The sequence below is a fragment of the Hakea prostrata genome, chromosome 5 (genome assembly GCF_041222555.1).
Source record: "Hakea prostrata isolate BN-2017 chromosome 5, UWA_Hpros_2, whole genome shotgun sequence".
Lineage (NCBI taxonomy): Eukaryota > Viridiplantae > Streptophyta > Magnoliopsida > Proteales > Proteaceae > Hakea > Hakea prostrata.
This window is the reverse complement of record NC_142604.1, coordinates 58352320-58367672: the sequence shown is the minus strand read 5'-3', so window position 1 is coordinate 58367672 and position 15353 is coordinate 58352320. Positions and strand designations below refer to the sequence as shown.

The window sequence follows — 15353 nt, the reverse complement described above, 5'->3', positions numbered from 1 at the left end:
TGCCAATACAAGTAGGGAAATTGTATACATGCTTGTTATTTTATTTTTTTATTTTTAAAATTGAGGTTCATCTAGGTCAGTTTACATGTACCTTGACTTCATCTTCGGAGGAATAATTTTATATTATTTAAATATATAACGGAATTTCTTCTTGGCCCCAAAAAGATTCAAACTCTTGTCCTCGTTAATAAGCATCTTGTCCTCGTTAATAAGCATTGCATGGGCTTGAGCTAGGGCCATTGCTATAAAGTAGCTCTAGAGAATCAGGTAACACACGGGAAAACATCATTTGTTGTGCACAGTAATGCACATATATACTAAATGATTAGCTGAAAAAACAAAGTAAATACAAAACTATTGAAGATTTTTAAAATTTAAAATTAATCTTTTAATCTCAGCCAATCATTTGGTACAAAATATACTGTCATGCATAGTAGAGAGATGTGCACAACATGGGATTTTTCTCGAGTAACACACCTACTAATCCTAGCCCACATATATGGGCTGGTTTGGGTCTTAAAAGGAGAAACAATATGAATGGAAGAAGCTAAATTATTAGTGCTTTTAAAAAATGTTACTAAGTAGACAAAACATGGAAATGGTGTAGCTAGACAAGCCTTTACTAAGAAAAAGTTTAAGTCTTAATCCTAAGCCTTTGTTTTGTTAGCAAGCATGTTAGGGGAATATCCTTTTTAACAAAAAGATTAAGATACCTGGCTCTATGGATATCTACCTTATTTGGCAAGCTTGTCCTTCTGATTTTGCCTTTAATTAATTGATTTTTCTTCTAAAAGTAAAACTAAAAATACAAAATACAAAATTTTGTAATCTTGATTATCACTACTAAGGTAGCAAGTTGTATAAACATACATATCTTAAGACTTAGTGGTGTTAATAATAATCATCATTAATTAAATTATTTTTAATTTGGGTAAGGAACAGTGGACATTAAAGTGGGGGTTCCTCTTTTTATCCTTTTTTTGGTACTGATTAGTGATTACAAGCCCTAGATTTCAATTAATCTATAGTTTAGGGAGGTATAGAGCCTTATCTAATCTTGTCACCCTAAGTGCTAAATGATTGGTTCACATTGTTTATCAATCATCACATAATCCAACAAATACATGCACTAGTCTTATGGCTAGTTGTAATACATTAAAAAAGAAAGAAAGAAATACTATAGTAGTTTCCCATGAAAAAAAGATATTGAAAAAAAAAAGTATTATATATAATTTAATTAAGTGTAAGTGGTGCTACAGAAAAGAATAAATACCTTCTGTCTCTAGCTAGTTGCACTTGCAAATCCTACACAAGATGCCCGACAAGCAACATCATATAGAAACTTCATTGGACCACCTCTTGCTAGTGCTGTTAAAGGCTTGAGAATTCATGAAGACCCACAACATAATTCAATCCAATCAAGCTTAACATGAAGAGATTATGTATGAAATGGTACCTGGATCTTAGTTAAGAACACCTAGAGTCATTTCATTTGGTCCATAAATTAACAAGAAATTGATAATCATGGCATTTAACAAGTGGGTTATTAATAATAGATGACGAAAATTAGTATCGGTCTGGTTTTTAGCTCGTGATCGGTTCAAATTGCGTACCAACTCAAAGATTGAGCACCATGATCAGGTTTGGTTTGGGGTAATTCATGAGTTGGCTCAGAAATTGATTTATCACACCTAAGCCTAATAAAAAACATTGATCATATCATAGGAAAGGTAACCACAAAAGAATGAAATCGAATGATCAAAAAGCTATCTCTTCTTCATAAAGATATATGGATGGATTCCTTTATATAGGATTTTTTTTTAGTAGAACCTTTATATAGGATCGTGAGACACATGATTATATATGTTTCACTTTCATAAGATGCATAGTATATGGTTTTTGTTGACATCACCATTTGATTCTTTATATGTATCTGAAGATAAAGTTTGTTTAATGAGAGTTTTTAATTAAGGAATTATATTCTAATGTTTTCTTCTCTATATTATTATATATGATAAGAGATAAATTTTTGTAAGGTTCTATGTCAGTACCTAATTTTTGATGATGCTCTTCAGAACCTTAAAGGTTGGGATGATGTGCCAAAAGGATGTGTTCACATCTTGTAACTTTAAGAAGTTAAATTCAATCAAGAAAGGAATCAAGATCAACTTAGATCAGTAGAAGAAGAAGAAAAAGAAAAGAAAAATAACTTAAGAATTTTTTATTATTATTAATTAAATTAAAAATAAAGCTATTTCAAAATATATTAACTTGTCATATGGACACAGATATGTAAGAAGAAATACATAACAGAGTATTCAGTTTACTTAATATTAAACTCAAGAACCAAACTAATCATGTTCTTTGTTCAATCCTGCGGAAGACAAAAATAAGGTACTTACCTCCAGCCATGGAGACTTGTTTCCGGAAGTCGTTTGTAAATTTCTCTCTAAGAAGATTGTCCTCTTCAACGTCGAAGAAATCCAGCTCTTCTAGTTTTTCCTTAGTAACCGAATGATGGAAAGACAGGAAATTTTTTTGCTAATTAAACTAGGGACTAGAGTTCACAGAAATCTGCCGTAATATTTTCTTCTTAGAACACAGGTTCATATGAGACCTGTAAATAGAAACGGTGTTCCCATCAAACACTTCTAAGTAATTGCCAAACAATTATCAAGATGATTACCTTGAACTAAGTTGTAGTTACCAATAATACATGTTTGGGCCACATCATAATTATGAGAACTTAAAATCTTAATTTTATTAATTTAAATTTAAAAAAATATAATAAGACAAACTTAGTTTAAGAGATTATTTAAGCATTTCTTTTCAAAAGAATAAACTTGCATGTATACATGGAAATATAGGTCTCCAAATGAGATTTTTTCACAGTTTCGAAGAAATTAATTTGAAGTACATTCTGTCTAGATTACTTGCTTGTTGACATAGGAAATGCACAAATTGGATACTTCTGGTTGATAAAGTAATTGAAATGGATGTTCTTGATTGTCATGACCAAATTCTGAGAATGGTATATAATATTGCTTTGATGTTGATGGACCTCTAACAAGGTGGCATTCGACCTAATCTATTATAGTTTCTTCTTTCTTAATCTGTAAGTGATTTATTAGAGTGATCAGTTGATCATGTACATATTGTATGTAAATACACTGAGCATGGGATCTTCTAAGTCATGAACCCAAAACAACCCAATTATTAGATGATGAAAAGTATTCCATTCGAATGGCTATTGAAGCCATTAAGTAAACTGGAAACCTGGAAGTCTATGTGTTCTATAAGTTTTATAGGGGAAGTAGATACAGATGTGGACAGTAGTGATGCATCTATGGGCACTGAGGATAAAGCAGTAGAGATATATGTTATGGTTTTGGGATACAACTTATATATCTCATGTCACCCAATAAGTTATATTAATTGCATGGCCCGCAAAGAAAAAAATGAAAATGGGCAACATAAAGCTTCACATCATCACACTAACAAAGAGGTCATATCAGTGTATATGCATAACCCCCCACCTTCCTAACATGTAACAACATTATATGTAGGCAAATAATGACTACCACCATCATTAATGAAGCATGTTTCTCACATTTATGTTCATGTCCAGTGTCCACCACTGATCTCAACCTAGCTTCGTGTTCTGTGTGGTTGTGTTGTTGCTCTTCATGTTCCGGGTGAGATTGTTCCTTTGGTATTCGATGGTGATGTCATGTCTTCTTGGTTAATCTCTTGAGGGTTTCTTCTGTAGAGAGGTTGTATATGTCATTTGAGAGTCTCAATTATACCCGATTTTACATTAATTTAGTTGTGCATATTATCTTGAGTCCTCTGGACTCATCATTGGATGTAGGTCACTTGACCAAACCAAGTATATCGTTGTCTCTTGTCTCTCTTTTATGCTTAATTTTGCTACGCATTTGAGGTCATTTTTAACATATTGGCATCAGAGCTTCGGTTGGTAGTCATGGTTGTTGGCTGTTTGTTACCTGTATGCACTTTTTTCTCTCAATTGGTTATTTATTTGTTAATTTCTTGAATAATATGTCACTATTATGCTCTCTATTTCTTGTTTGATTCTTGTTTCTTAAAACCCTCAATTCTCTGTTAACTAATTCGGTTAGGGTTTGTTAAATTGATGTTGTGATTTAGGTTTTGATGGTAAAACCTTGTTAATAATACTTCAATTGCTTGTCTATTGCATCAATTTATTGCATCAATTTACGTTTTTTGCTTTGATCAGTCAACCTATTTGTTTTTGAGGTTTCTCATATTCATTTACTTGGAACTGTCTAAAAATTGGGGGCTTTTGCTTTTACCTAATTCTATATATATATTATGGTGTTTTGTTGTTATCTAAAATAGTATCCTATGTCAATATAACTTCTAGATTGTTATTCTTGTATTGTTTTGGTGCATCTGAAATTATTTGCTTGCTCTATTATTGTTTGAAATTAATTCTCATTTCTTTTATTCTATATTTCTAGTTATGCCTCTTATCCGATATGAGCTTGAGAAATTTACAGACAAATGTGACTTTGTTGTTTGGAAAAGCAGAATGCATGCAATTCTTGTACAAAATCATTGCCATAAGGTTTTAAAAGGTATTAATAAATTCTCAACCTCTATAACTGATGAAGAAAAAGCTGATATGATGGAGTTGTGCTATAGTACCCTGATTTTGCCTTTGGAAAATAATGCTATGAGAAGAGTAAGAGATTGTATTGAATCTGATAAAGTTTTGACTAAACTTAAAGAATTGTATATAACCCCATCCCTACCTAATATTACCTTGTTAAAAGAGCAATAGTTTAGTTTCAAAATGGATGCTTCTAAGTCTTTATTTGAAAATATAAAGGATTTGTATAAATTATAATTTGATTTAACGGATATTGATAAAGAACTTACTGATAATACCCTTGATGTCCTATTATTGAACTCTATTCCTGAAATGCATGCCAATGTAAAGAATAATACAAAATATGATATAGAATCTGTGACACTTGATGATGTGATGGAAGCTCTTGAGATTTGGGATATATAAGTAAAATCTGAAAAGAAGAATAAGTTTGCTGGTGAGGCTTTATGGGAATTTTGAAAATAAGAATAACATGGAGAATAAGAAGAAATTCTTTAATAAGAAAAAAGAAGAAGTTTGTGGTGAAGAATAACAACAATAATAACCAATTTAATCACAATAATCAGATAAATAATAACAACAAAACCAAGGATAAGGTGTGTTATTATCGTAAAAAGGATGGACATATTAAGAAGAAGTGTTGGGAAAGATTGAAAAAACAAAAGAAAAATGGTGGGTGAGAGAAGTGAGGCTACTAATGTAGCTGATGTTACTAGTGTAGTGATAACTAGTAACATCAGCTACATTAGTAGCCTCACTTCTCTCACCCACCAATTTTCTTTTGTTAGTACATTAGTAGCTAAATGATGTTACTATTGATGCACTAGTTGTTTCCCTTATGGCTAACCTAGAATTGAATACTTGAATCGGATTGTACTTTTTATATGATTTAAGGAGAGAGTGGTTTATGACCTTTAAGCCCATTAAATGTGACAAAGTCCTTATGGGAAATGACCAAGCTTCTGAGGTTGAGGTTGGATGATGTTAAACTGAGGGACATAGAACAAGTTAGACATGTTCTTGGTTTAAGAAGAAATTTATTGTCTTTGAATCAATTTAGTTCAAAGGGGTTTCATTATTGTTCTCAGGATGGTTCCCTTAGGATTATTAGGGGTAATAATGTGGTTTTGACTGCTAAATTGAAAAATGAGGTTTATTTCTCAATGAGAATGTGATTCTTGGCAGGGGCGGACCTATAGAGGGGCCGAGGGGGGCCATGCCCCTCCCCCGGAGTTTTTGAAAATAGTACTAATTCCTTTATTTTTTTTCTTCTAGTTTTTATATAAATTTCCTTAATTTTTCGATTTTTCTCTTCCTAGATGTGAAATTTCACTATTTGACCCCCCCAAATATTGATAACAATTTTCAAAGGTAAAATAATGGATATAAATGTCATTCCTAATTGAAATTAAATCCTCAATCCCTATTTATTCTCTCCTGTCTTCTCTCTCATATTTTCTTCCTATTTATTCTCTTCTCTTTCTATAAACGTGGGTTAAGGAAAAATTTGAAAAAAAAATATTATTAGGTATTCAAAATTTCAATCCTAATCCTAATTAAAAACTAACTCCTACCAAAAATTTTTTTTGGCTTGCATCTAACTTTTTAGGGATGAAATCATGTGAATATGTGTATTTTTTGTATTGTTGTTTTAATTTACCTATATTTTGTGGGAAAAAAAATATCATTATCAATAATTTGCCTTTTTTTTTCTTCAAGTATATATGGCCCCCACAAAATATATGTTGGCTATTACCTAATATAACAAAATCATTTAGAGGTGGGATCCTCAATAGGTCTTATAAGGGCCCAAACAATATGTGTGGCAAAAAAACATTAGTGCTTCCCCAACAGTAAGGTTACCTACCCCCCCCCCCAAATATTGAATCCTGGGTCTGCCCCCGATTCTTGGTGCCACCTCTATTGCTAGTGAAGAGCTAAGTGAGGTAGAGTTATGGCATAGAAGGCTAGGTCATATAAGTAGCAAAGGCCTAGGTTATTTGCGTAGAAATGGTCACTTGAAACTAAATAATATGAAATTTTAAAGTTTTGTGACATATGTTGTCACACCCCACCTGACGATATCAAACTCGCCCTGACAACCCTAGGTTGTGATCCACATCTACAAGATCCTCAATCACACTATCAACAATAAATAAGACACACATCCCATAATCAAGAGCAAATAGAGAAAATCAATATTTAATTTAAAGAAATAAAGTTCCAAAGTCTAAGAATGAATATTGAATGAATCAAATCGAATAGTATCAGCGGAAGAAAAAATTATCAAAAATAAGTCTCAACATGGTTTATTATTATTCTGCAGTTTTTTAGGGTATTATAATTCATATCTCTTTATGAAAGGAGTCATAAGACCCTCCTTCATCACCTGATCCAAGTGGCGGGCAACCTGGACTCTCTTCCCATCAATAGGTGTCGTAAGAGCATGTACCAGCAGAAAACTTTGTGTTGATCATGATCAGGTCCCATTGACGCCTCCAATATCTATTATGTGAGATTCTCTCACGCATAGGGAACTTCTTCTATTTCTGCAAAGGCATCTGAAGAAAATAAAAAAAAAAAAAAAAAAAAAAAATCCATGAGGATGAGTTTTAAAAAACTCAATAAGACAACAATTTCATATGTATACAACGATCACACAGTAAGTAAAAGATGAATAGATGAAATGTTATGTTATGAATGCATCTAAAAATCTAACTATGTGAATCTATGAGTAGGCAGACATACTTTAAGATAAACACCAGCCCTCCTTTGAGTAGGTCTCGTCTCTCTGATCCCTCACGAATTGGCTACCTCTATTGGGATATGGGGAAGGGGGTACGGTCCTCATCATCAACCATGACTAGGGTACAGGTCCACACTCTCTCATCACAACCATTCGTTTGAGTACTGACGCATGTTGGAGATTCTAAACCCCAATGCAAAGTCATATGATAACATATTACATGTGGTCTAGATACATTTCCTTATGCTTAGCGTTCTTTTGGTCTAGTACCCTTCTCCACCTAGGAATGTAAATCCTCACGAATTGATTACCTCTGTTGGACAACATTCTTTAACCCTATAGTCATCCACATAATGTTTGGGCGGATGCCTCTCATCTCTCCTCTCGACACTCAAGCCGTCTTTTGGATGCCCATGAGCCCAACCTTACATATGCAACCCAACCATTTATATGATAAATAGTGGACCACTGTATTTTCTCACAGACTGGTTACCTCTATTGGACAATTTATAATAGAATACACAATAGAAATATAAATGAAGATTCAAATAACACCTACAATTATACAAGATATGATTAAGTGTTTTCCTCACCTCTTAAAGTTAATAATGCTCTTCAAGTCTCAAAAGGTTCACCAAAGAGAATGCAATTAGACCAAAACCCTAGGTGTATAAGAAAGTGAGTGAGTAACAATCGAGGATCGATGGGACTAAAAAAGAGGGCCAAAATGCATACCCTGAATATGGCCGATTAGATAGGTTTACAGGATCGGTTGATTGGCCAGTCAGCCCCCCCGGCTAGAATAGTCATGAGCAAAAACCTCGATTTTGACTCCGATTTGAAATCAATTCGAAATGGGACTTTGAGGTATTCAAATTAATAGTATTAAGGTCCCCAATGTACCATCCAAACATCCCAATTAGGTCTCAAACGAAAAGTCCTAAATTTGGCTCTTCGTGTTTGCTCGCAGGCATCTCAAAGAGGTTCAAAATGGTTTTGAGTGCAAAGATTCACACAACCAACTCTTAAAGATGTTGGGAGACACAAAGAAAACCAAGGGGGAGCATTCAATACAACCTAACAACTCCAACAACCAAAACCTAGCATTCAATGCTAATAAACACCATTAAAACTAGGTTAGAAAAGAGGGATTTTCAAGAATACTCACATTTCTAAGCGTTGTTGCAATGATCTGGGCCTCAATGAGTCACCACATGCGAAGGAATCACCAAATCTCTTGGGTTTCTCCTCTCCTAGGCCCTCAGCACCTCTCTAGCATAAAGAATACATTTATGAGGAGTGGAAACATAAAATAAGGTTTTTAAAACCCGAGATACTTATTTTACCCCGAACTGGGCAGGAGGCGGCTGGACCAGTCCGGTCAATATTTCTAGATGGTTTGAAAGATCTTTATAAGGCCTACACATTGGTATGCTCATTTAGAGGGGCATTGCAGTCCTTTCTAGTGGTGCATATTTAAAACCTTGTTTTGGGTTAGAGATATGTTCAACATTGGGTTTTCTTTCCCTTTGAGTTGCAATTCTTCTTTGGTTCTCTTGCTCTTTGATTTGAAGCTTTGTGGTTGGTTCCTTCTATGATTCAATGGTGTTCTAGCCTTCGATGTTAGCTTCGTGTGCTATGAGTCGATGAGCTATTATTGTGCATGTTCCATGTGAGATTGTTTCTTTGATATTTGGTTGTGATGTCATATCTTCTTAGTTGATCTCTTAAGGGTTCCTATGATATAGATGTTGTATATGTTATTTGAGAGTCTCTTTGTTTACATTCATTTAGTTGTACATATTATCTTGAGTCCTCTGAACTCATCCTTAGATGTAGATCACATGATCGAACCAAGTATACCGTTGCCTCTCGTCTCTCCTTATGCTTTATCCTGCCTGCACATTTGAGGTTATTCCAAACAAGCACACATCTCAAAATTTTCAGTTTTGATAGCGACAAGACTTTGAAGTTGGATTTTTGGGTTCATCTACAAATGAGTGGAATTTTCGGATTGAGTGTGATTCAGTGATAATAGTAGTTTAGATGGATAAAATCTGGAAGGTCAAAACTTTCTTGATTTCCTTGACAAGATTGATGTATATATATGCTATGTAATTTATGCTCTTTTTCGTCGTTTCTCTCCTCCTTTAAAAAGTATGAAACTACAGATAAACATGGATGGGTTCCATGCAACCCAACTTTAACTTTGAGAGGAAAGATGGCTGAAATTGATCAGGAAAGACTTTATGCACTGATAAGACTGTTGAGCAGTTTAGGTCACTGATGAAAAATAAGTGCTTTCTCCACTGTCAATGCCAATGGAGATAATGCTTCAGAAATTTATAGAATGTGTCCCTAGTCGCGACAACTTCATATTGAGAAGCAAAAGTGTTTCATTCAACATGGAAATGATGAGATCACCTGAATCGTGCTTTGTTTCATTCTTTCTCTGCAAATTTAACCATATCGGCAAGCTGTGGTGGAACTTGTTCTGATGGTTTGCATGGCTCAGAGCGCTTCTGCTGCAGAAAGAAAGTTTGAAAATTATTGAGAGAGAGAGAGAGAGAAAAGGGTTAATTTATTGGTTCTGTGTTCTAAAATAAATTATCTCACCAAATCTAGGTGATTAGCAAATAGCTAAACATGGCTAAGTACTGCCAAGGATTTTATGTGTTGGTGGCTGTTAATTATTTCAAAACATGCAAAATTAAACCATTTTTTTCATGATATAAAAAGACAGTGACTTCCAAAATAGGTGATGCTGGAGATGAATGTGGAAAATGGAAATTCTTCCATTAAAGAGGGAGAGAGACTGATCAACTGGGTCCATTTGGGTTCCATTCGGAGGGACTTTGCTTCAGTCCTACAAATTTAATGCACAGGACTATCAAGCAAAACATTTTTCACCGTTGGATCAAAATCTCGGTCGATATTTCGATCTCGGTCATTGGTATTCAATGGTCGAGATTGAACTCTCGATCGAAATTTTAGATCCAACAATCTGAAATTTCGCTTGACAGGCCTGCACATTAAATGCGTAGGATTGAAGCAATTTTCGAATGCATCATTTGAAGCATCACATGTAAAGCTTAGGAATAAACAAGACAGGTGTCTCATTGGGTGCATTGGTCCCCTGTTATGAAAAGAGAGAAAACGTAAACCTTCAAAGAAGGAAATCATCCTTTATATATATATGCTCCACTTATCAGTCACTGGATTGGTTTCGGTTCCTACACTGCAAATTGATTGATATATAGACTTGTTTGGCTGGACTTTGGACTGTCAATTTTACAACTTGATTTTAATATAGTTTCATACCACATCAGATATTTTTGAAGAATCCAAACTAAGTTAGATAACATAATTTGAAAATATGATCCCATGGGATTTTGTCAATGGAAAACAGACCTCATGGTTAAATAAACAAGAAGAGAACAAAATAGAGTTTGAATCTTCGATCGGTGAGGATAGAGGTCTGTGGTCTCCTTACATCTCTTCGTTATATATTAGAAGGACGGCCTACAAAGACTCACTAGAAATCCTGAGTCATTTTGTAAGAATTCAGAAATGAGTTCCCTTCCTAATATATAATGAAGAAACGTGAAGAGAGTACGAACTAGGGGTGCAAATTTGGCCCTGACCCACCCTATGCCTACCCTGAGCCCAAATAGGGCTTGAGCTCAAGATTTTGGCCTTGAGGGCGGGTCAGGGCCAAAATATTCTAGCCCTGACTAGAGCCAAGAGGGGGCCTGTGAGAGTCCGGATCTGCGACCCGTCGGGGGAGCACTTTCCACCACAAAAAACAGGGGGGGGGCCCAGGGTGGTGATGGGAGGGTTTTTTTTTTTTTTTTTTTTTTTTACATTTTCAATGGTGGGGCCCACCTCTTTTGTGGTGGAAAACCCGTCGGGGAGCACAGAGTGCTCCTCGTCGGGGGTGATGATCTAGATTCGGCCTGTGATTACTCTTTGGCCTATCGGGCCTGTTCTGAGCCATCCCTGATTTTTTGCCCTAACTCTAGCCTGATTTTGGCTCTCATCCTGACCCTAAATTTTGACCCTGATGTTTGATCTCAATGAATTAGGAACATGGACAAGGATAGGGCCAAGTATAGGGCCAATCAGGGATAGGGCCAAGTATAGGACCAATCAGCGCTAGGGCCAAAGATAAGACCAATCAGGCTAGGGATATGCCCGATCAGGGCTAGAAACAAGGCCAATCAGAGCGGAAATGGGTTTGGCTTGGCCCTGTAGGGCTTAGGTTAGGGACAATAATCCTTGGCCCTGAATTAGGGTCAGGGCGGGAATAGACTTATATTAAAATACATAGGACTAGGCTTGGGATTGCAAAAGCCTGACTTAACCTGTCCATGTTGCAGCCCTACAATCAGGACTAGGGACAATGCCAATCAAGGTGGAAATGGGCTTAGCTTAGACCTGTAGGGCTTAAATAGGGACAATAATGTTTGGCTCAGAATTACTACGGACCTCTCAAGTCTCAACCTGGGAGAATAATTATTCTAACAAATTGAGAAGAAGAAAAAAAAAGCCAAGCAAACTCTGAACCATAATTAATTCTCTGTATGACCCTGCCACCACAGACATTAAGCCAATGCAAGAGAATTCTGTCTTTAAACCAGGAATGGTTGGATGCCTGGTTTATGTCTGAACCATAACTAATTATCTGTATGACCCTGCCACCACAAACATTAAGCCAATGCAAGCGAATTATGTCTTAAAACCAGGAATGGTTCGGTGCCTGGGTTATGTCTGAACCATAATTAATTATCTGTATGACCCTGCCACCACAGACATTAAGCCAATGCAAGCGAATTATGTCTTTAAACCAGGAATGGTTGGGTGCCTGGGTTATGTCTGAACCATAATTAATTATCTGTATGACCTTGCCACCACAAACATTAAGCCCATGCAAGCGAATTATGTCTTTAAACCAGGAATGGTTGGGTGCCTGGGTTAAATCCTTGGTGGGCCTTGGACCCCATCTCTTTTCTTTCTCCTTTTGTGTGGGTGGGGAATAAATCTCTCTCTCTCTCTCTCTCTCTCTCTACATGTTTCTGTTGCATTTTATCAAAAGAAACTAAGCTCTTGTTTTCCTGCTCTTATTTATAAAGCTAAATGCTTACCTCTTCCTCTTCACAGTCACTTTCTCTGCAGCATCTTTTTTTTCTTCCAGGTATTGCTTGAGTACCCTTTTGCTGAGCCCAAAAACGTTGCTGCCAATAGCCGCCATTACCAGACCTTGCTTTTTTCTCTATTTATATCTTCCATTACCCTCTGACTAGCTAGAATAGAGGACTCAGGAGTAGTTGGTTGTCGATTGCGTATATCCTTCTTGTTCTTTCCAGTACTCTTTATATTTTTCTTAGTTCAGCTTTCTTCTTTGTAAACCACACGACAACTAGTTGGCTACTCTGTTTGTACTCTTTACCCAGAAACTGAGCCGGAGCTTCTTTTCTGCTCCGGGATTCTTGAAACTTTGCTACTTCTGAAAGATCTTTTGTGGGGTTTAGAGAAGTCTGTCAAATATCTACCATGGCTGAAAAGGACACAGATTATTCGCTGCAAAAACTCCCTTCCCCAACTCAGGTAAGTCGCTTTCCCGTATGCTCTGTTTGGTATAACTTTTTTCATGTTTCTCTACTTACCCTTTGGAAGATCATCAAACAGGTCTTAGAGGAGCTAAAGGAGCTGTGGGGCATGGCTTTGCCTATAACAGGCATGAACTGTCTCGTCTACATTAGGGCCATGGTTGCAGTCCTTTTCTTGGGTAGACTCGGAAGCTTAGAGCTTGCAGGTGGAGCACTCTCCATAGGTTTCACCAACATCACTGGCTACTCTGTTCTGGTTGGTCTCACTTCAGGGCTTGAACCCGTTTGCAGCCAAGCTTATGGAAGCAAGAACTGGGACTTAATCTCTCTATCCCTTCAAAGGACAGTCCTGATTCTGTTGTTTGCTAGCATACCCATAAGCGTTTTGTGGTTGAACATGGAGGCAATCATGGTCTCCATGGGTCAGGACAAAGAAATCACAGCAATGGCTGCTACCTACTGTCTCTACTCACTCCCAGACCTATTGACAAACACGTTGTTGCAGCCATTAAGAGTGTACATGAGGTCTCAGGGAGTAACCAAACCATTGATGTACTCTTCTTTTGCTGCGGTTCTGTTTCATGTTCCTCTCAATGTAGTGTTTGTTGTGGTTCTGAAACTGGGAGTACCAGGGGTGGCCATGGCTTCCGTACTGACCAACCTGAATATGCTCTTGTTCATGACGGGTTACATCTATGTATCTGGGGTCTGCCGGGTAAGATGGACGGCTGGGATTGCAGAAGTGTTTGGTGGGTTGGGCCCACTGCTGGGATTAGCTGTTCCAAGTTGCTTGGGAATCTGTTTGGAGTGGTGGTGGTATGAGATTATGACTGTTCTTGCTGGGTATTTACCTAATCCAAAAGTTGCTGTTGCTGCTACAGCCATTTTGATTCAAACTACAAGCCTCATGTACACAGTTCCAATGTCCTTGGCTGCTTGTGTCTCAACCAGGGTAAGTTCCTTAATTAATTTCTCTCAACTTTCTTCTACTCTGCTAGTTGCCGTATGCTAGCTAGTGCCTGCATGCCTCATACACAGAAAAACTCTCTGGTAATCTCACGTTTTGGATCTCCGTGATTAAAATAAGAAACTTTTTGAAATTCTTTTACCTCACCATTGAATGTGCATTCCAGGGGTGACTCTTCTAATAGTGTTGGTGGGTTGAATAGGATTTTAATTAATGAAGTGTGGCGTGGTGCTGTGATAACAAATCCCAAATTTTGATTTGGCTTCTGGATTGGATCCAATAAATAAATGAATCTCCCTTGTGATGTATTGCTTTGATGATTTCTCTACTTAAATTATTTGGGGTGATGTTAGGCCTCTTCTTTATTAATGGGTTTTTACTCTGCTTTCTCTGACAATCTCTGCTTTGGTGATGATTTGGGGGCGACCACCCACAACCACAAGCAGATAGGGAACGAGCTGGGAGCAGGGAAGCCATACAAGGCGAAGCTGGCAGCACTGGTGGCACTAGGCTGTGCTTTAATAATAGGGCTTATAAATGTAACATGGACAGTTATCTTGAGAGAGGGATGGGCAAGCTTCTTCACAACAGACGAGCTGGTTCGTGTACTTGTGGTAGCAGTGATGCCCATCATGGGTCTTTGCGAGCTAGGAAACTGTCCCCAGACTACAGGTTGTGGGGTACTTAGGGGCACAGCTAGGCCAGCCGTGGGGGCAAGGATCAACCTTGGTTCCTTCTACTGCATAGGTACACCTGTGGCTATTGGACTTGCGTTTTGGCTGAAGATTGGGTTTGGTGGACTCTGGTATGGCTTATTGTCTGCACAAGCAGCCTGTGCTGTTTCGATTTTGTTTGTGATTTTGATGAGGACAGATTGGGAAGCTGAGGCCGCGCGTGCCAAGAAGCTCACTAACTTGGAAATGGCAATAGATGGGGTCACTACTGATTTCTCAACTTCCACTGACGAAGAGAAGAAAGGGTTATTGACAAAAGATGCTGCTGACTTGGGTGAAGTTTTGTGAAAACTTGAATAAGAAAACTGGGATTTGGTTTTCTTCTTCTGTCTGATCTGAAGGGCTTCTTCTTTGATATATGCTCTTGGATTATTTAATTGGGGTTGTGGGAGCTTGATATTGGAGCCTGGGCTTATGGGGACCGGACCTGTGGTGTAGGGGAGATAGGTTCTGTAGTTATTTATTTCTTTCTTTAATGTTTTTGCTTATGGAGTTGGTTCTGTCTTCTGCATGCGCTTCCCCCAATCTTGGCTTTGTTACTTTTTGTAGCTGCTATTGGAAAATGCATTAGGGATAAAAAGGCTTCCTTTAACTTTTAATTTTCTAGGGAATGTGGTCCATTCATATATATATATATATA

The 15353-nt window shown here is 37.0% G+C and overlaps 1 protein-coding gene across 1 annotated transcript; it reads left to right on the top strand.

Moving 5' to 3' along the window:
• The first annotated feature begins 12476 nt into the window (after positions 1 to 12476).
• Positions 12477 to 15353, top strand: LOC149016787 (protein DETOXIFICATION 54-like). The gene is made up of 3 exons (XM_089154849.1): positions 12477 to 13010; positions 13092 to 13964; positions 14426 to 15353. The coding sequence occupies exons 1-3, from the start codon at positions 12957 to 12959 to the stop codon at positions 14999 to 15001; spliced, it is 1503 nt and encodes a 500-aa protein (XP_089010975.1). The 5' UTR covers positions 12477 to 12956; the 3' UTR covers positions 15002 to 15353.

Bases quoted from the DNA above. Each gene is read 5' to 3' on its own strand.
- LOC149016787 (XM_089154849.1), top strand. From the start codon at position 12,957: ATGGCTGAAAAGGACACAGATTATTCGCTGCAAAAACTCCCTTCCCCA. The intron at 13,011-13,091 runs GTAAGTCGCTTT...ATCATCAAACAG, and splicing joins AACTCCCTTCCCCAACTCAG to GTCTTAGAGGAGCTAAAGGA. The intron at 13,965-14,425 runs GTAAGTTCCTTA...AACCACAAGCAG, and splicing joins CTGCTTGTGTCTCAACCAGG to ATAGGGAACGAGCTGGGAGC.